This window comes from Urocitellus parryii, chromosome 5 (genome assembly GCF_045843805.1).
Source record: "Urocitellus parryii isolate mUroPar1 chromosome 5, mUroPar1.hap1, whole genome shotgun sequence".
Taxonomy (NCBI): domain Eukaryota; kingdom Metazoa; phylum Chordata; class Mammalia; order Rodentia; family Sciuridae; genus Urocitellus; species Urocitellus parryii.
Window position 1 is genome coordinate 136742831 of NC_135535.1, and position 21732 is coordinate 136764562.

General features: G+C 41.1%; 1 protein-coding gene across 2 annotated transcripts in view; it reads left to right on the forward strand.

The window, feature by feature from the left end:
* The window catches only part of Rnls (renalase, FAD dependent amine oxidase), a 430557-nt gene that overhangs the window by 359639 nt on the left and 49186 nt on the right, over positions 1-21732 (forward strand). Inside the window, exon 7 of one of the 2 annotated variants that reach the window (XM_026408976.2) lies at positions 15756-15805. The exons of the other annotated variant lie outside the window; for it this stretch is intronic. Coding sequence (XP_026264761.1) covers positions 15756-15761 — 6 coding nt within the window. The 3' untranslated portion in view covers positions 15762-15805. Of the gene's footprint in view, positions 1-15755; positions 15806-21732 lie in introns of those variants that run through there. 2 annotated transcript variants of the gene reach the window in all.

Here is a 21732-nt window from a genome sequence, read left to right on the forward strand (position 1 = left end):
TTTTAACATACTTCACTTAATCCTCACTACAATCCTATGAAGCAGGTACTATTGTTATCATCCCCATTTTACAGATGAGGAGATTAGGACTCAGAGAGGATCATTGGCCTAAGGGCACACAATAAATGGCAGATCAGGGACTCAATGTAAGGCTTGTCCAGCTCTGTCAGCCAATTTGACAAACTAAACGTGTTCTTCCTACCTTAAGGGCTTCATCTATGTTGTTCCCTCTGCTCAGAACGCACTTCCCTTCTTTACCTAGTTATCTTCTTCTCATATACCGACTGTCATTTCCTCAGGGAAGCAGTCTCTGATTTCACAGATGAAGCCATGGACTTTATGTATCATAATTATGCTTTATTATTTGTGTGCATTTCTTTCTGCAGAATAAAATTGCTTCTCCTTACCAGGGTTGTGCATGAACGAACCTCTGCCTTCTCCAGCCTCATCTTCCTCTCTGCCTTCTCCCTCACTCTGGCCATACTCATCTAATTTGAGCAACTTGAATTCACCGAGTAGCTCCCCACCTTAGGACCTTTGCACATACCTTTCCTCTAACTTGACTTTCCCACTGCTTTGCTTGATTAATTCCTTACTCTTCAGGCCCCAGCTCACATGTCACTCAAGAGTAAGGCTGGTCCAGGATTGCAACTTCTCGTGGCCTGTGTATTTCTTTCAGGGTGCTTTATCACAATATCATGGCTATAATTACATGTTTATTTGTGTATTTATGTGCTTAATATCATCCTTGCCCCTATGCCAAATTTTAGGGCCTTGTACCATGTCTAATAATAAGTATCCGAGGATACTTAATATATTCGTGAAATAATGTAATTTGAGTCTGTCCTTGGTGTGGCTTTGGGGACATGGAAAACTATCAAACAGTCTATTTAGAGATACTGGGAAACTGTGAAATATTATTGCCTTTGATGTTCATAAGAAGTTCAAGACTCTTCTTTCTTTCTGCCTTTATGCACCATTCTTAATTAGCGAGACTGGTCAAAATCAGAGACTCTGAATAAAACACATAGGCCATTGTAGGAAAAGATAAATAAGCCTGTACTTCGGTAACTACCTCTTGTTTATTGTTGTACAAGGATAGCTCTGATAGCTGAAAAACAAAGAAATTGGTCTAGTGGATCTCAGGCATCAGTGTACATGAGAACCACTAGGAGTTCTTTATCTGTATTTCATGTGCAGAGATTCCCATAGTTCTGGAGTGGGGTCAGGGAGTTTGCATTTCTAGAAAGCTCCCACCACAAGGTTTGATGCTGATCTTCCTTCTGGTCTTTGGGCCACACTTTGGCAGTGGTGAGTGGTTCTCAAACTTTGGTCCTTACTACCTAGAGCCCACAGTTGAAGTAGGGTAGACCCCATGGCTGTTTTTACCAATTCTCACTAAAGTTTCAGAAATACTTGCTTTCAGACTTGGCTGCACATTGGAATCCCCTAAGGATTTTTAAAAACTACTAATGCCAGCATCTCACCCCTAGAGATTTAGATTTGACTGATCTGGAGTACAACCTGAGAGAAGGTTTCAAGCTCCCTAAGGGATTTGAATGCATGTGAAAGCTTGAGGTCTTCTGACCTAGAGTAGTGATTCTCAAATGCAAATGGCATCAAAATCACCTGGATGGACTTTTAACCCATGAACTCTTAGGCTGCACCCTCAGTTCTCAATTTAGTAGGTCTATCTGCGGCCTCAGAACCCGTATTCCTTACAAGTTCCCAGTGGTTGTTAATGACCCTGACCCAGGTACCACACTTTGAGAGCTGCCGATCTAGGTGAGGAAAACCAAATAGATTGACTTTTCGGATTTGAAAGCTCATAGAAATCATTGAGGATTTTGTAATTTGTGTTTGCATCAAGATTTATGATAGGGATAAGGAATTGCAAGATTGTATGTTATTAATAAAATCTTTGGTGACACCTTTGCTGCTAGACCACAGACTTAACATTGAATAGTGCGATCTGGACTATTTGGGTCCTAGTCCTGGGACAGAATGCAGTCTCCATAGTGTTGCTTACTTGGGCCATGCAACGGGCTTTGTATTGACAACCCCAGGCACTAATAAAATGTTCCTTTGTAAGGCATTGTTCTCTCTGCATAAATTTTCCTCAGCAACTTACAGAATAAGGAGGCTGATACAGATTAGGTTTTAAGTGCTCTTATGTCTCTGGCCAAAAACTATCTTCATTTCACCATGATTTGCAACAAAACAATACAAATGACAGTAACTTGGGTCAGCTGCTTACTGTGTTTGCCTAATTACCATATAGTAAAAGAAAAAATAGTCAAAACACATGTCAGATTAGCTTGTGTGAGCTTTATTTGATTACAACAGTAACCTCCATTCTGTAGGCTAACCTTCATGGCTGGTTACACATGTAAAATGGTTGTCTGCTCACAACTTAAAGACATCAGAGGGAACGCTGGGTATTAGAGACATGGTAAATTATCCAATGCATTGATTTCCTGCAGTCAGGAATGGTTAAAGCTGAGATTGCTATTTTAAAGGATCTGTCTATATTCCTGCTTTCCTTGCTTCCAATATCCTAGCCATGAGAGGGCGGAGAGGAAAGGCGAAGGAACAGAAAGAAAAAACATGGGATTTATATAAACATGATAAATCTGTTATATTACCTACATTACACACTGGATGTGTTTTAAAAAAAAAAAAAAAACTCTCAATTCAGAGCAATTGCTGCAAATCACACATTCCTGATTGTATGGCAGTATTCCTGGTGGGAAAGCCAGAACTAGTGAAGGATGGATTTTAGCATGTCCTATGTGCTTATTTATGGTGCAGCACATCATCAAACAACACTTCACAGGCTCTAAGCTGGCAAACTGGAAGGCTTTGAAGAAAAATAATGAGCTGAGAGGTTCATGACATGCTATTAAAAAGTTTGTGATTGGATTTGGAAAATCAGATGGGTCTCCAAGGGAAAGGGACCATTTCTGAGCCATTGCACTTAGAATATTTTTGAGCCCCAGAGCAGATATTTATGAGAAGGGAGAGTTGTTTTTGTCTCAAATCCAGGTTCTGACTCTGATGTGTAGCAAGGAAGCCGCTTTGCACTGCAGACCTGAAGTGCTGGAATTATCCATGATGTCACCTTTTTCTACTGATCTGCCTACCACCGCACAGAGGCATACTATTAGCTCTGTGACGTTTTTTGCTTAATTCTCCCACATGCGGGCTGCAATTCCAGCCAAAACAAAGTCGGCAGGAGATTTCACAGCCACTGAATTGCTCAAGGTGCTCCAGGATCAGTGAGATGGGGAGATCAGGTTGGGATTCATGCATTAGGAATGAAAAGATGAACAGAAAGGAAAGGCAGCAGGACAGTGGGATTTGGGGTTGCCTGGTGTGTGAAGCTTTTGGTCTTCCAATCAGTGATTTGATGTTCCTTTTTCGCCTTGGAGATTTGCAGTGCTTTTCTGGCATATGTGATGGAATAAAGCACCCTGTTCCATTTCCAGTGGTGAACCAGGGAGACCTGCTAGCGAAACTGTAAAGACATTTTAGGATATGAGTTAATGAAAGAGAATAGTATTTAAAAAGAAACACACACACACACACACACACACACACACACACGCATACACACACTCAGAGTAATACATAACTAGGCAAGCTCAAGATAAAGTTGTGGTGAAGCCATTTTCCCCATTGCAGTGACACTTTAACTCTTTAGATCCTGGAGTTCTCCTGCACTTACGCAGCCTGAAAAGATGGTTCCACAGCCGCCACCATAAGGCCAAGTGGCACAGTACGTTGAATCAGGAAGGTCTAGCACACTTGATGAGTGCTATGATCCTAAGCTCAAAGCACAGGGTCTCTGAGATCCTTCTGTCTCACTCACATTTCCCCACAAGTTCCATAATAACAAACACATGACCCTTGCTTCCAGATCTTCAGGATTGACTGCACAGTAGGGCTGAGCCATTGCTCCACTAAAGATTATTTGTGATCATTAGGGAAAAAAGAGGGCAGGGCTTAAGATGATTCGCTAATCAAAAAGGAACAACTGCTGCCGCTTATCCAGCTTACTTCACAAAAGTCACATGGAAGATGGTCCATTTCCAAGCCTGGTCCAGCCAAACTCTCAGATGGAGAACTATTTGTTTCTTATGGGCAAAGCTGTTTTTTTTTTTTTTTTTTCCTTCTCTCTCTCTGTCTCTCTCTTTCTCTCTTGCCACTGTGGGAAAATGAACTTTTTTTCAGTCACCCCTGACATCTGACCACTCCACCGATCACGAGGACACTGCGGTAAACCACAACTCAACTTGAAATTATCTCTCTTAGGCACTGTTCCCGTACTTTGGATGGCACCATCCCGGGCTCTCAGCTCTGCCTTTCCTCTATGGGGTCTCCATGTCCCTTGTCTACTCAAAGGGAGTGGTCTTGCCCTGATGTCTCCAATTGGGCTTGTCCTCAAAGTAAGCAGAGTGCCAAAATGACACCAGTTTTCCCAGCCAAGCCCTCAAAAAATGGCCCATTTATACATGGTGTCCTAAAAAGAAAAAAAAAATAGCACGAAAACTTTAAACATCCTGCAAAGGGAGGGGGAGCGCCAACTCTCTTGATTAATATTGAGATGATCCAGCAGGGTTTATACATATTCCTTCTGTTTGAATCATCTTGTTTTTTGTAGCTGTTTTACACCTCCAGGATCCTGCCATCTGCCTACTCTAAAGAAACACAGCAAAGCCTTCCAAAAACAATGGTTGGGAGGGAAAAAAAAATGTGATCAAACCCAAGAAATCGACTTCTCTGCATCCTTTTGGTTACTGCTGCTCTTCCTGGAGAGAAGACAGTGTGGTGTGGCCCAGAGGTTCAAGCCGTGGTGGGTTTACCTCCTAATAAACCCCCCCTGCACCCTGTCACGCCATCAGGCTGACAAGAGAGAACTTGGTGTACAGATCTGCCTGCCCTCTTGGCTGAGAAAGGAGGAGGAGAAGGAGGGGGTGGGCGGCGCCCTGGGCAGTTATGTCCTACTCAGATCTGGTGTGTGTCACTGGAATATAGGTCAGCATTTGCTGGACACCTCGAGGCAGGCTGGAAGCCTGCAGACCTCAGAGCAGGCCCAGGGCTCCCCACCCACGTTCTCTTCTTGCACAAAACAGGTTAACAAGCCCAAAAAACATGGAGAGAGTCCTGCAGGACAGATGAAACCAGTCTTCGCATTTTGCACACAAATCTGGGGAAATCTAAAGCTTAGCGAGGGCTTTATCAGTCCTGGGGTTGGGCCAAGGTGCAGGCTGTAGTTCAGATGGCCTAGCCAAATGCAGCTGCTGGCTATTCACGCTTCCCTTGGGGACTTTTCCTCAACCCCTCATTTAGACAGTGGAGTGGATGGGTAATGTGCACGTAGCCACTGAGGATGATTCGAAAAGCAAAATGACTTTCAATTACCATGCAGTTCAGGTGGAGGCAGAGAGTACAGAAAAGGTTTTTCTTTCCAACAGCAAAATGAGGTGGACAGAGAGCTGCTGGCTTTGCAGAGAAATGATTACTTTAAAGGGCTATTGGCTAATGCTTTGGGCTGGACACTTAGGCTCAGCTACTTCCCTTTCCCCCACAGTTCATAGAGGGATAAAGATGTTACATGAATTGGATTTTTCCTTGTGAATTAAAACATTGATGTCCTGATTTGGGATAACAAGCATTGCCAAGTTAGTGCTGAGCAGACAGAAAGGAATAAGTCTAAGGCTTTTGCCTTTGGGGATATGCAAAAAATATCCAAAAAAAAAAAAATGTTCCATTGATTGTCCAAGGTCATTGGGATGTGCTTGCTCAAAATGGAACTCAAGATTCCCAAATCTCAGTGTCTGAATAATTGTTCTTTAACTAAAACAATGAAAATAAAGTGAATTGGCAGAGGATATTGTTCCAGGCCAAGAAGTTCAGAAAGCAAGCAGAGCCAAGAAAAATGGGATTTTCTTTAGGCTGACATCAAATGCCTCAGTAATAATCTTCTAATATGAGTTTATTATTTTCAACACAGGCATATTTGTGATTTCCCATCGTGCAAGTTAAATTTAAATTTAGTGAGTATTGCTGAGTGTGGTGGTGCACACCTGTAATTCTGTCTCCTCGGCCGAGGCAGGAGGATCACGAGTTCAAGGCCAGCTGGCCAACTTAGCAGGACTCTGTCTTAAAAATATAAAATAAAATAAAATTTTAAAAATAGTATCTGCTAAGTTCCTGCACCATGCAAGGCATTTTTCCACAGTGTATGATTTAGTCCTTACAAAACCTAGAGGGTCAGAAGTCATTATCACTATTTTACTAATGAGATTTACTAGGATTAAAGTCCTGCTTGAGGTGTAAGTAGAACTGAGACTCAAACTCAGCTTTCCTAACTCCCTCTGGGTTTCACAACCATTCAGCTTATAAATAGCATCTTGTTTTATATGTTCATATGTAGGTCGATTGTTGTAAATTTAAGCTTCCAGATAAAAACAACTATGAGCTAAAATGGAGGTTTCTTTAAATTACCTACTTACAATATTGTTCCCAAAGATAAAGATTCTAAGATGTGTTTGTATGGGTCATGATTAAATAGTGCATAAGTTTATAAATAAACTCTATGAGAAGTTACATAACCTGATTAAAATCTGGTCTGGTATTTAAAATGCATTGATATATCCAGATATAAAGTAGTTTAGACCTTATAAGAAGAGAATATTGGCTTTAAAATTTGACAATTTACAGATGTTAGCAAACATGTGATTCAATGCTAAGTGCATATTGACAAGGCAGGGAGACAGAAGTTAATTCAGTCAGCATCTTAGTTGGAGAGGTTGTATGCCAGCCTTTCTTAAAATAGAGAGGGACATAGTGTAATTGTTTCTCTATTTTTTGCTTTTCCTTTTTGAAAAAGGAAAGATATGGGGATAGGAGAAATAAATTAAAAGTTCTAGGAGTACTGCTGGGCACGGAGCACACCTGTAATCTCAGTGACTCTGGAAGCTGAGGCAGGAGGATCACAAGTTCAAAGCCAGGCTCAGCAACTTAGCAAGACCCTGTCTCAAAATAAAAATAAAAATAAATAAAGGGCTGGGAATGTGGCTCAGTGGTTAAATACCTCCTGAGTTCAATCCCTCCCGCAAAAAGAAAAAAGAAAAAAATTAGTTCCAGGAATACAGATGTGAAAAAATAGAAGGCACTGACGCTCACCATCCAGGAGGGGAGGGAGACATGTAACCAAAACATAATGAGGGATGAAGAAGTAGGAATGTGTGGGAGGCACAAAACCAGCACAGAGAAGGAAGTCATGACCCCCAAGACAGTGAGAGAGAAGGGATGGGGTGGGAAACCCCCACAAAGAGGAAAACCGGACCTAGAATTTAAAAACTTCAGCCAAGTGGGTAATGGAAGAAAGGAGAAGTCTGTAAGAAAAACAAGGAGCACGAAACAGGTTGACGTTTGGGCTTAAGAAGAATCTAAAGCTGTTGCAGGGGACAGCACAGGATAAGTGTGGGGAGAAACCGAGTAGTGAAGTTGCTAGGAGGTTGTGTGTGCGAGGAGCCACCCTCTGGTTTTAAAACCAGACATGAGTTTCTGAAAAGTTGCTTCTGTGGTGTACGAATAGTTGGTCATCTGATCAACAAAATGAAAAGCTGGTTGTTTCCAAAAAGTAATTAAATAGACAAACTCCCAGCATAATTGCTTTTTTTTTTTTAAGGAGGAAGAAATAAATAGTTCCAGATATGAAAAGGGACAGTGAAACAGAAAAAGTAAATATTTAAAAATCTTAAGAGAATCACATGAACAACATTAGGTCCATATATTTGAAATCTTGGATATACTGTACAATTTTTAGAAAGCATAAATTGTGAAAGTTAAGTTGAGAAGAAACTGACACTCAGTAAACCTATAACAAGGAAAGGGGGAAATTAGGGCTGGGGTTGTGGCTCAGTGGTAGAGCACTTGCCTCACATGCATGAGGCCCTGGGTTCCATTCTCAGCACCACATAAAAAGAAGTAAATAAAAATGAAGGGAAAAAAAGGACCATATCAAACTTAAAAGAGAAAGGGGGGAATTAAATCAATAGTGAAAAATATGTCATAAAGGATTACTAGCTCCAGAAATTTTAGAGACAATGATTTTTTTCCCCCAAATCAAAGGAGTCAGGCTCAGCAACTCGGGAGGCTAAGGCAGGAGAATTGCAAGTTAGAGGCTAGCCTCAGCAACTAAGCAAGATAAAAAATAAAAAGGGCTGGGAGTGCAGCTTAGTGGCTAAGTACCCCTGGGTTCAATTCCTGGTACCAAAACAAAAACCAAAAACAAATCAAAGGAAAATATAATAACCTTTAATATTATGTAAATATCATAATATTTTACAAAGTCAGATAAGGACAGAATGATCAATCTTGCTTATGGGCAGAGATACAAGAATGTTAAATATTAGTAAGTGATCCAAAGTGACCATGAACAAATATCATAAGATAAATATCATATGGCATTCAAGAATTGTTTAACTTTGAAAAATCAATTATGTAAGTTATCACATTGACATACCACATAGACAATGGAAAATATTTAATAAAATTCTGTACCTACTTGTGATTAAGAAAAAAATTTGTTTTCATACCAGGTATTGAACTCAGGGACACTCAACCACTGAGCCACATCCCCAGCCCTATTTTGTATTTTATTTAGAGACAGGGTCTCACGAGTTGCTTAGCGCCTTGCTAAGTTACCGAGAATGGCTTTGAACTCACGATCCTCCTGCCTCAGCCTCCTGAGCCACTGAGATTTACAGTCGTGTGCCACCATGCACAGCTAAAAAAATTTTCTTTTTTTTTCTTTTGCCAACTGGTTTGAATCATAGCTCCATGGCTTATTAATTATTAAATTTTAATTTGGGTAAAAATAATCTAAGCTTTATATGAAAAAGGAAATGAATAGCTTAAAGGAGGAATGGGAGTGGAAGCGAAGGGAATAATTAGGAAGAGGTCATCGTAGCAAAGCCAGGTAGGCAATGAGAGGTGTCGAAAGCTGGAAAAAAGTCCCCAAGGTGGCAACAGAGGAGAGAGCGGATTTCAGTGACAACTAAGGGAAGATTGGCAGAGCCTGGTGATTGACTAGCTGTGGGAGGATGGTTGTAATAAAGACAAAGGAGACTATTATGACTCTCAGCTTTCTGGACTAGGTGGCTGTTTGGATGGTAATTCATTTAAATAAAAATAGAAAAAACAGTTTGAAGATTTGTCTGAAATTAGCAGGGCTTTCTTGCATGAGGGGTGAAAAAACTGTTAAAGAGAACTGAGTGGCAGCAGCCTAGAGTTAAGCTTTTGCAATCACTGGGTATATCGATATCAAGAAAGAGAGAGGGGAAAAGGGGTCAGTGCGGATACCCTGCAGCTTTCAAAGGCCAGACTAGCACTGAGCCTGGCAGAGTAGCCACTCAATAAAGGTTTGAGTAAGTAGTCCAAAGCTACCAGTAGTTTGCTTAGTATATGGATCTGTAAGGAGAGGAAGTTTTGGGATACCCGGAATCAAAGAAATACGAAAAAATAAAGGTTACTTCAAATAAAGATTACATAGACATAAGTAGTGCCCAATAATGGTAACAATCAGGATAAAAGTACTTACTTCTAACGTTGAAAACACAGCAAAGAGAAAAAGACATTTCTACTTTTTTGTCTTCTTAAATTTTGCTCTATCATATATTTCATTAAGTATTTATGGGTAGTTATTACATTTTTGCATTGAAGTTAAGTTTTTGTTCACCAAATGTTTAATTTTATATATAGCAAAACATAATATTTCAGTCCTCACTGATTCCAATGTGCCCAAGGCCCTGGGTCCACCTGCTGCAACTTCCAAAATTGCCTTTTTCTTCTTCCTCCTTCATTTCTCCAATTTCCCTCTCAACTTAATAACATCCATGGATGTCCCATCCACTATGCTGTAGCTTGAATATGTATTATAATCTATAGAAACAAACCACACCAAATCGTTATTTTATTACATAAGCACAGTGCAAGCAAATAAATGTGTACACCATCAAGAAATTAACTGACTAAACATTTCCACTCGGGCTGAGAAAAGAATGGACTCAACTGTAGGACTCTTCCAAAGCAGTAATATCCACTGAAGGCAGCATCAGGCATCTATGGAGAGGCTTTGGTAATAATAAGACCAGTATTCTTCAAAATGGTTGAAAATAAGGAATGCTAAAAAAGTCTGAGTGGCCCATCTAGAGTTTGGGTGTCCATTTCATAATTGCCTGGTGCTTACACTTCAACCTCTGGGACATCAGATTTCAGATGGCATTACCCAGGGACCAAACTCATATCAGAAGGAGAATGTACTAGAACCCTTTGCCAGGAACAGTCTTCTGCTGATCCAATCCAAGTGGCAAGATCCACAGCAGGACAAAGGAACTTTTGAAAGGCACTTGAAAAGAGTTCAGTTACTCTGCGGTTAACCCATCAAAGGCGTCTTCCTGTAACCCAGAGGACAGCAGGCCTCGACATGTGCTGGCCATTTGGAAAACAGATTCATACAGAGCAGATCAAAGATTTCAGGAGAGCCCCTTGCCTTGAAAAGATGAAGCCTTATGAAAATCATTAAGCAATTCATTGATATTTATTTGCTTACACTGTGCTTCAGCAAAGCAGGCAGGAAGATGAGGATGAGAGCCATTGACCCAGTTTCAGAAGGGGCCCTAGCTCAGAAAAGAAGGGTTCCCTTACATGCCTGAGTTTAAAGAGACTTTTAAGAGGACATCCTACCACATGGCTGGCATACAAGGCTGTCTTGGCTCCCTTCAACTGTGAATTAGGTTAACAGCCACCTCAAGCTTCTTAGAAACCTAGAAATCCCCAGGCAGTTAGAGAAATTCCATGGAGCTAAGAAAACCTTTGCAATCTCCGAGCTTTAACCAGAAAACGATATTTCCCAACATCTTCTTTTCTCCGTCTGTGGGACTTTGTGTAATTTACTCCCAGCCTCGTAAAACATGGGTGCCCCATAATCTGTCCTTCTCAATGCACAAAACTCTTAATTCATGTCTGAGATCTTGTAGACCAGGAAATGAACAAAGAGCAAAGCCGTATTTTCACCTTGGAAATTACCAGGTTATTGTGCATGGAGTTTCTTCTAAAACCAAACTAAGTCCTCCACCCGATAGAGGGAACTTTGCTTGCTTTAAAGTTTACCAAAGTAGTCCCTTCTGAGCCTCAACTTCTCCTTTATGTGGAAGCAAAATTCCTTTGATCAGAGACCAGTCCAACAGAATGCCATCATCCTTACACTTGGGGCTTTTAAATGCTTGTACTTGCTTCATCTGTGCTGTGGAAGGTACCCGATGCAAAACCTCTGAAGCCCAGGGGGCCCTGGGGAGGAGGCTGACTCTAAGGAATTGGATTCCGCTTCTCCCTCATTACAGAGGTTGCAAATCTACCCTCAAATATTTAACACATATGTTCTGAAATTCATTAAGTCCAAAAATTAAGAAACAAATTTTTAAAATCCAGCATTGGTTCTTGTACAAAGCAGATAGTCAAGAAATGCTTGTTGACTGTTTAATTTGTTAGCTGATAAATGTGAGAAATACAGTCTGCTATGTACCACCGGACAGCTGATGTTGTTGGGAAGACATTTGTCTCGTTTGCCATTATGCAAGTTTGAGAATATGAATTAGCCAAACCCTGCCTGTGTTTGAAGAACAACCTTTATCAAAAGGTCTTCTTAAAACTCCCCTCTTTATTATTTGGGGATGGGGAGGACACAAATGTCACTTGGCTTTAAATTGTCTATTAACTTTTTATTATCTCTAAATAAATTCTCAAAGGGAAGAATTTTGTCATATTATGTATTTTCTTATATGAGGGGGGGTGTCTTTCATGATCCAGGATTCTTGCTCAAAGCAAATACTAAGTAATTGTTGACCATGGACATTAGAAGTACAGTTTGGTTTGTATCATATGGTAGCTAAGCTTGCAATACACAAAAAGTACCATTCTCTGCTACTTTCCTATACTTAGAAGATATATTATTTTAAAAAATCTTTTTCTGTGATTTCAAGGTAGTTTTGGACACCAGTACTTAAATATTTATGCAGTAAGATAAGATAGCAAGTACATAAATATTATCACCACATATATTGCAACATGGCCGTGATATTTTCTGTTGCTTGATGGAGATGTTGGCTAATTCCTAATAGGCCTCATGACAGCTGTTTCTATAGTAGATGGAGCAGTCTTAATTATAATTACTTCATCTTTGTAGATGAAGTAATTAGTCTTTTCAGAGTAGAGTATTACCCCTTCCCCACGGTTCACTTTTGTGTATTTAGTTACTTACAGTCCTGTGGTCCCAAAATACTAATATTTGTCTTAACTCTTTTTGAGGGGTGTGTGTGTGTGTGTGTGTGTGCGCGCGTGTGCGCGCGTGCACATGCACACGCATGCGTGTGCCTAAGAGAGAGAAGAGGGAGACTGCATTCACATAATTTTTATTAAATATATTGTTATACTTATTTTATTATTAGTTACTGTTGTCAGTCTCTGACTGGACCTAATTTATAAATCAAACTATATCAAAGGTATATAAATGTGGAGAAAAGCACAGTATATAGAGAGTTTGGTATTATCTGCAATTTCAAGTATCCACTGGGGGTCTTCAGATGAATCCCCCCAAGATAAGGGAAGATGTTGTACAAGATCTAGCCTATGATGCTTTTTTGTACTGAAGGAAGGAAGAAAGAAAATTTTTAAAAAGTAAAAGAAGAAACTCTATTAAAGTGTCTATATATGTGATTTAACTGTTTATTAATACAGATATGAACATATTAAAAATGTCAATATAGTATATTTAAAAGAAAAGAAAATCATCCCCAGAAATATAATTTGAGGATCTTTCTCTCATAAGACTTGGTTATCAATAACCACTTTACCCAACTCTGACTTCCAAGTCTAAGAAAAACTCAGTCTTTCTAAATTAGAGACCTTCTAAGTAGTTTTGTAACTTAGTGGCACCTTCAGTGGGGATGCTCTTCAAGAAGGAAGCCTGGGAGATGGGCATCTGTAGATGCTGGTTCTGGTCACAGCTAGGCCACTAGCTAGACCACATCATTTAGTGGTCCTTGCCCTGGACTCTGCAGGCATCACCTCCCTCTGTGCATCACTCTATCAAGGTGGGGGCTGTTTATTTTATTTGCACAGGGCTGGTACTTGTATGATAAGTGCTCAATGCTTTTTTGCGGATGAAGTGACTTATTATATCAGCTTTATGAAATCAATGCACAGTGCCACTTACTGTGTGAAGAACCTGAAGTGGGAAGAGAAGAAGGAATTGTTTGAGGACTCGGTAGAGTCTGACCCAAACTGCTGCCTCCTTGGCCAGCGTCTGTGTGGAGCAGCCCTTACTGGGGCACCACCCTCCTCATTATGTCTGAGGGCTGTCTTCAAGAGTAAACTTTCCTTTCGCCGGCAGGTTAAAGAAACTCTTTCCATCCCTTGAGACTTAGCTAAAAAGGCTAAACCATCAAGACCTATAAAATAGTGTTTCCCTGTGACCTTCTTTCTAAATCAGGAAATGGTTACTTAGGCCCCAATAAAGCCAGCTCAGAACTCAACCTCCTCCTCCTTGATCAAGACTTCCTTGACTTGGAAAGTGGTTTCTATGACAAGAAGTGTGCCAACAGTTTTTACAGGCGCCAAAGCCTCCACCTCTTTCTTAAAGGAGACAGGACTTTTTCTTCTCCGGAACTTGATGATACGGTTAAACAAAACCCAACCCTTATCAAACAATGGTACACCACAGGTTCCTCAGAGTATTCTAGAAACCTTGCCGTATCTTAGGTTTTTAACATAATACATCAAACATGTGACATAATTGTTTACTATCAATCATCACATAAATATTCTACTCAAAGACCAAAGATTTCTAAAGAGGTAGACAGTAAGCAGAGAGTAGCAAAAACTTACTACATATAACTTCTTAATTAAGTAAATGTATTATGTTTACAGCAGCCCACAGTTATAACAAGACCTGAAATAGCACATGACCCCCCAATCCAAAACCTGTGTTATAGTGAAATTTAGTACAATAGGATTCCACATATGCAATAATTTTACCAGATGAATCAAGAGAAATATTGGTACATATTGATCATTTTTACTGAATCCACACAGTGACAAAAATCAATGGAAAGAATTTGGAGGGAAACTAGTAGTAGATTAATTGCTCTGTGATACCAATGGAAAAATTCCTGAATCTGGGTGGATGGGTAGATGGGGTGCATTGATAAATTAATATAAACACATTTATAATGCTGCAGTTGAGATCACAATATTATCCAGGAAGCTGCCATGCATTCATATTAAATAAGATATTATATGTAAATCACACCACCCAATGTTTGGCATGTGACTTTGGTTTTGTTTTAGCTGTAGTCACTGATTCCCACCGAGGCTCTTAGGAGGAAAGCTTATAATAAAATTATAAAATTGGATATCACCTCTGGTTTGACCATGTTTATCATTAGTGGAATTTATTTTGGATCTATGTTAGAGATGAATTTATTTCTATGTGAACCCCATAAAACACAACTGTCAAATATGTCCTCTCCTCCATGCCCAGCCTACTGAAATGTCACTCATTCTGCAAGACTTATCATGAATGCCACCTCCCCCATTAGGTCTTTCTTGATCTCTCCTCGTAAACAAACATTTTCTTGCTGTATCAAGCCTTAAAAACATTTGTTCTTGCCCCCCAGATGATACTTACCTGGCTCTGCCTGTTTTATTACTATCTCTTTGCTTTATCCCCTATTAGATTTTAAGGCCCTTGAAAAACAGGGATCAGCCTTATCTTTATATTTCCTACAGGCTGAGCACAGGGTGTTGAATTTAAGAAGCTCAATAAAAGTGTGTTGAGTTGCAGTGAATTGTGACCCTCCCTGGCTACCAGGCCCTCAGCCAGCTTTGGAGTACAGGACACAATAGGTCCTTGTATTCACTGCTGTGCACACCCACAAACATACACTAAACACCTGCAAACACAGGGACACTCAGTTACTTGGCAAATACTTGCCCTCCCAGGGTGTCTTCCCTTTTGAAGAGTCTTCTCTGTCTGACAGCTGGCCTGCTGCTCCTTAGATGGGCACTCCCTGGAAAGGCCCATCTCTGCAGAAAATGGCCAAAAATCACCGCACCAGCAACCAAGGGCAGTGAAGGGGTGAAGAGTCAATGCCAGGAATGTGCTTTCAGGCTTAAAGATGAGAGGGAAACTGGGGAGCATTGCAAAGGGGGCAAATGTCCTTGCATTTGCACTGATGCCTCCTCCCTATCCCTTCCTGGTCCCTTCTCGTGTCCTTCTTGACCCTTCCTTCTCCTTCCCCTGCACCCAATCCTCCACTGTCATTTGGTCTTGCAGAGCTTGGAATTCAATCTTAATCCCCAGGGAGGGGCATCCGCTCTGGGGAGGTCACGACTGTCTCCCACTTCCTCTGTGGGATGCTCTCACAAGATGCTGTGGCGGCAAAGCTTGCTGCACTTTATTAAATACAAATTGTACTGACCAGTTTCCAGGAAATTTAGTGGAAAGTTGATTCCCCCCAAACCCTCAAGACATTTCCCAGATCCAGAGAGGATTATTATTATTGCTATTATTATTTACAAAGCCCACATCTTTAAAAAAATTTTTTTTCCTTAAAAGAACAAGGTAGAGCAAGTATAAGCCTGCAGCTTCCAGAATATATGCTGACATCCTGCTTTCTTCACAGGAATAAAATAACCTGGCAATTCTGTTTGGACGGCAAGATAGAGGGGAACTGGCCTCTTCTCGAAGTCCAGACAGGTTGCCAGATTTGGCAAATGAAAACATGGGATGCCTCATTGAACTTGAATTTCAGATAAGTAATGCAAAATGTTTCCGTGTAAGTATGTCCCGTGCAGTAAGTTTCAGTGTAAGTATGTCCCATGAAAACATTTTTTTTTTATCTGAAATTCAAATTTAACTGGTCATCCTTTATTTTACCAGGCAAACCTAATCCCAGAGAAAGTCAGGACAGTGAAGAGATTTCCACCAACAAAAGCTTCTTTTAAAGCCCTAGCTGAATGGCTTTGGACGACATTTCAACTCAGGCTCTACATTTTCCCTGGAGTGTGAGCTCCATGTCATAGAATAACAATTGGGAGAATGAACATTCAGTGAACAGTCTGCCCCTTCCCTGCCCTCCGCAGCCTGTGACAAAATGTTCTCTCTTAACCAGCTGAGGAGTAAAAAAGTTTTCTCTTTAAAGATATTTTTCCCCTCCACTTTCACTGTTTCTTGGATTTGCTGGATAACTGCTTTTGCTAATTGTTTGCAGACCACAGCCCAATTTGGCCTGCCAACTATGAAGGCGTGGTGGTGGGCTTAATGATAAAGAGTAAGGAGATTAAATCAAGTAGTCCTGGTTTGGGATTTCAACTCTGCTACATCCTGCCTGAGAAACATCAGATAAGTTGCTTAACTTCTCTGGCCCTCAATTTCTGCATCCGTAAAATGAGGGGCTCATGGAATTGCATGGAGTGACTTAAGATTGAAGCAGGCAGTACTTGTCTCAGTATCTGGCACATAATTGATACTTTTTTTTTTTTTGTACTGGGATCAAACCCAAGGACACTCAGCCACTGAGCCACATCCCCAGCCCTTTTTATATTTTATTTAGAGACAAGATCTCTCTAAGTTGCTTTGCGCCTTGCTAAATTGCTGAGATTGGCTTTGATCTCCTGATCTTCCTGCCTTGGCCTTCTGAGCTGTTGGGAATACAGGCATGTGCCCCCATACCCAGCGATACTCTTTTAATATTAGTCTGGTCAGACATGGTGGCAAACACCTGTAATCCCAGCGACTTGGGAGGCTGAAGCAGGAGGAACGCAAATTCAAAGCCAGCCTCAGCAATTCAGTGAGTCCCTAAGCAACTTAGCAAGACACTGTCTCAAAATTAAAAAAAAAAAAAAAAAAAAAAAAAAAAAGGAAGGGATGTGGCTCAGTAGTAAAGCACCCCTGGGATCAATTCATGGTACCAAGGGTATATATACACACACAAACACATTATTTTTCTCTTTATTGTCACACATCACAGGTGACACTTAGAATTGAGTCTGTCTGAGACTTGGAAACACAGGAACACAGGTTCTAGAAGATTATTAAGTCCTTGGATTCGAGGAAGGGATAGCTTGGTTGAAAGATGGCTCCATCACCCCCACTCCTGAGGACCTGGTCTTGTTCCATCCTGCAGCAGCCTGGTGAGCTGATGACCTCCAAAGCCGATCATCCGATTACCAATGGGCTGGGATTAGGTCACCAAAAATTTACCCATAGTCAGAAGGCTACTTTAAGAAGTAGGAGGAAGCAGGAGAGAAGAAGGAGTAGATGGAGACAAAAAGAGAATGTCTGGACTGTGTGTCTATGGGAATCCTTGTCTACATGGGCATGGAGGCCACATGTTTGGGGCAGTTGTCTGGGTGCCATTTTTCTGGTGATTGTTCAGGTTCCCTCCCCTCAAACCTCCTTTGGTGGTTCAAGTTCAACTGAGGCCCAGGTAATCTAGGCTTAAACCCATCAGATCATCAGATCCCCTTGACCAAGACAGGGGTGGAAAGGTGGACACAAGATTCAAATGGAGCTAATCAACCCCCAGGCTTTATGTGATTTGGAGATAGAGTCACAACTTGCCTCCCTGGCTCCTGGTACTTGATCTTGGAATCAGCCCATTTGTAGCTTCTGGCACTCTTTAGGCCAGTCTCAACTTGCTTATTTACCACCATTCAGGGGTTTCAGCCCCTAGCAACCCTGACATGCTTGTTCCCAGTTGTACTGCCTTACAGGGAAATTGTCACTGGCTGATTATGTACAAGTGATTACCTGGCCCTGTGCTGAGAATTTCACTCCATGAAATAATCCAGCAAACCCATTTTACAGTTGATATGACTGAGACTCAGAGGTTGCCATAACAAAATCCTACAGACTGGGTGGCATAAGCAACAGAAACTTGTTTCCTCATGGTTCCAGAGACCAGGAGTCGAGAGATCAAGGTGTTGGCAGAGTTGCTTCTTCAAGACCTCACTCCTTGGCTTACAGTGTGTCTTCATGTGACTTTTTGTCTATATAAAAATGTGTCTATGTCCTACCCTCTTCTTCCCTTAAGGAGCCCAGGCATAATATACTAGGGATCGCCAGTTCTAGCGACCTACTTGAACTTAATTACCTCTTCCAGGACTTATTTCCAAATGTAGTCACATTCCATTGAAAGGTTAGGTCTTCAACATACAAATTTGGGGTACTGGGAGGGGGACGAAATTTGGTCCACAGAGGTGTAGTTAAGCCCCTCACTCATTCCAGCTCATACAGCTGCATACACTGAGGAGCTAAGACTCATACTCAGGTCTTTGTGCCTCCCAAGTACAGAATTCTTTATTTCTTGAGATTTCCATTTTCTCATCCCAGCCAGACCCTCAGGAACCATCTGGCCAAACAACACCACTGCACCTGCTAGGCTGGGAGCCACCAGACACACAAAAGGAGAAAGATGCATGGCTATACCTTAATGTATGACCCAGGACAGACAAGAAAGAAAGCAAAAACAAGAGCATAAATTATTATAAGAGCCACTGTAATCATTTAGTAAATAGTAATTCCTTTCTCTCCCTTTGAACAAGGCCTATAGCAGCATATGAGAAGCTACATAAGAAAGAGATGAGGAAAACACGAGCTGGTTGCAAAGGAGGGTGAGATTGCAATCAGTGAGGGTGGGGTTGGCAGTTGGAGAAGGGGAAAGAGAGAAGGAAGATGGGATCCCCAAGGGTTTCCAGGATATGTTTGCACACAAGAATCCAACTGAAAGGAGGTGAGTCCTGGCTTTACCACCCCTAGGCTTTGTCATCATAGGCAACATACTTAGCCACGGTTTTCTCATTTTTCAAACGGGAAGACAGATGGAGCATGCCTAATCTGAAAATCCAAAAGCTGAAACTTTCTGAGTGCCTACATGAAGTCACAAGAGGAAAATTTCACACTTGACTGCATGTGATGGGTCGCTGTCAAAACACAGGCAAACTAAAAATATCGTGGAAAATTACCTTTAGCTATGTGGTTAAATTGTATATGAAAAATAAATGAACTCCATGTTCAGAATTGAGTCCCATCCGCAAGATATATATGAAAACCTTTCAAAATCTAAAAAATCCAAAATCCTGATCCTAAACATTTCAGATAAAGGACACTCCAGTTATATGTATGGCTTTCATAGATCTCTTGTGAGGAACAAATGGGATACTATTACTATTAGCTACTATTTCCTAAGATGTCTCAAGAAATGGGTAGAACTTTTGTAAAAAGAGAAAGGGAGGATAAATTGTAGGTAGAACTGAGATTCACAGTAGGACTGAGCTGAAAGAAGCACCTCAACTACTCACTATAATTAATAGTAAATTAATTTTTTAACCCACTTGAGTTGGGGTACTCTACGGCTTATGTCCAGGGTATTCTGATACACTTCCATCAACTGTAATTGTTAAGTCAGAAGAACATCCGGTTTTCAGAGGCTATGAATTCATATCAGTTTAAAAGCACAAGTATAATCTGAGAGAAAGAAAGCAAAATTCTAGATCTGAAGAAAGTGTTAAATGGGTGGATTGATGGATTGATGGATTGGGGAGTTGCATGCTCAGAGATGAAGTCTGAAGTCAAAGGGGAAATGCATAGAGAATGCAGAGAAAAGTCTTAGTTAACTGGACTCTACATTAGCAGGAAGAAATGGAAATCAGTGAAGGAGATGGGGGGGAGCTAAAAATGCTTCAAATGCTGCCATGCAAACTAAGGTCAAGTTTCTGTCACTATAACAAATATCAGAGACAATCAAAAATAAGAGAGGTTTACTTTGGCTCACAGTTTGGAGGTTTCAACCTATGATCAATGGGTTCTGTGGCTTTGGGGCCTGTGGCAAGGCAGCACATTATGGTGGGGATCAGGTGGTGGAGCAGACCATTCACCTCATGGCCTAGAAGTGAATTAAAGGAAGAGGAAGGGACTAGGATCCCATGGTCCCCTTTGAGGCTGCACCTCTCAAAGACCTAAAGACCTCCCACTAGGTTCCACATTCCCAGCAGAGCCAAGGGTTGGAGATCAAGCCTTTAACACATGGGCACGGAGGACATTAATCCAAACCATAGCATAGACCAAGAAGAGGATTCAAAAAGAAAGGTGTTAAAGTCCGCATCAAATTCCACAAAGAAACAAAGTAGGAAATTACAAAGATGTGGTTAGGTAGAGAAAAACTACATGGTCCTCATAGGGAGAAGATTAAACAGAAACAAATCTAGTTTTAGTGGAGTGGAGTAGTGTTAACGAAAGCCAGATAGGAGATGTGAGTGGAAGAGAGCATTGAGCAGCATCGATGAAGTAATGGGACCTTCTTGCAGAAGGATGATAGCTGTGGAAAACATCACTCTGTTTACCAGTATCTGGTCCTGCTCCTCTGGCGGTCACATGGAAGATGTTTCTTCTCAATGCACTTGCATTTTGGAAGAGCCATGTGGCAGTTCCTTAGTAAAATTTTTCTGGGCTGAAATAGTAAAAAGTCCATGCCTATCCTTTTAATCTCTCTTTGTCATAGTGATCAAAGAGGAGGCCCTGCACATAGATAAGACAGCCAAAGATTGAAGGCTGTTGACGACTGAGGGTCTACTGAATAGAGGAGAGCTACTCTCAAGGAAAGTCCCTCATCTTCCATGGCCATGCACAAGAACTCTCAGTAAGTCACTGAGGTATGAGTGTTGTTTGTTATCACAGCAAAACCTAGTTCTATTCTTACTAATATAGAGTGAAGGGCGGGGAGGAAAGAGGCTAAAGAGTGTAACAAAGTTGAGAAAAGGAGATTTTTGGTTTTGTTCTTGAATTTTAAATTTTTGTGGTGGATGAAATCCAAGCATGTTTATTAGGAAAACTGAAAGAGCCACTATAAAGGAAGAACCTGAGGATGATAAAGCAATGTCCTAAAGAGAACAGAAGATACGGCAACACATAAGCCATGAGCCCTTGCCCTTCATCTAAGAAAGGAGTAAAACTCCAGACTCAGGAGGAATGCCCGGCAGCCTGAGTTAGAGGGGAAGTTGAGGGAGCCCACTCTCATCGGCCCACGCACTTGACTTCAGAGACAAGCAAGCAAAGGCTGGAATTTGGAATCCCTGGTGTGGAGCAATTTCAAGGGATGACGAGCGTCTAAGACTGAAATAACCATGCGTGCGATGATTGCCTTTGCACATCAGCCTCCTGGCAGCTGTCCATGTAAGATGACTGGCAAGGACTGGTACAGACTGCATTTCACTCTTTGGGTTTAAATTCTATAGGCATTCCTTAAACAGAATCCACGTTATTTAAAAATGAAATACATGCCCAGAAAGGGTTAAAATTACTCCTTTTCTTGGTTCTTGATCCCCACCCCCACTGTTTGCCTATGTCCTTTAACTAAATTAGTTATTCCATTGACAGGCCAGTGCTGGTCCCCACACAGAATAACACATGCTGTGCTCTCTCTGTACGTGCACTGATGATGAACTTTGACCACACATCCGCTGCAGAGAAGGAACTCGTTCCCAAACAACTGAACTTAGCCAAGGATTCAGGGTTCATCTCTACCGTGGCCTACTTTTATTAGATAGGCTGCTGGAGAAGCAGAGAAGTCAACTTGGTTATTATTTCTTTATCCCCAACTA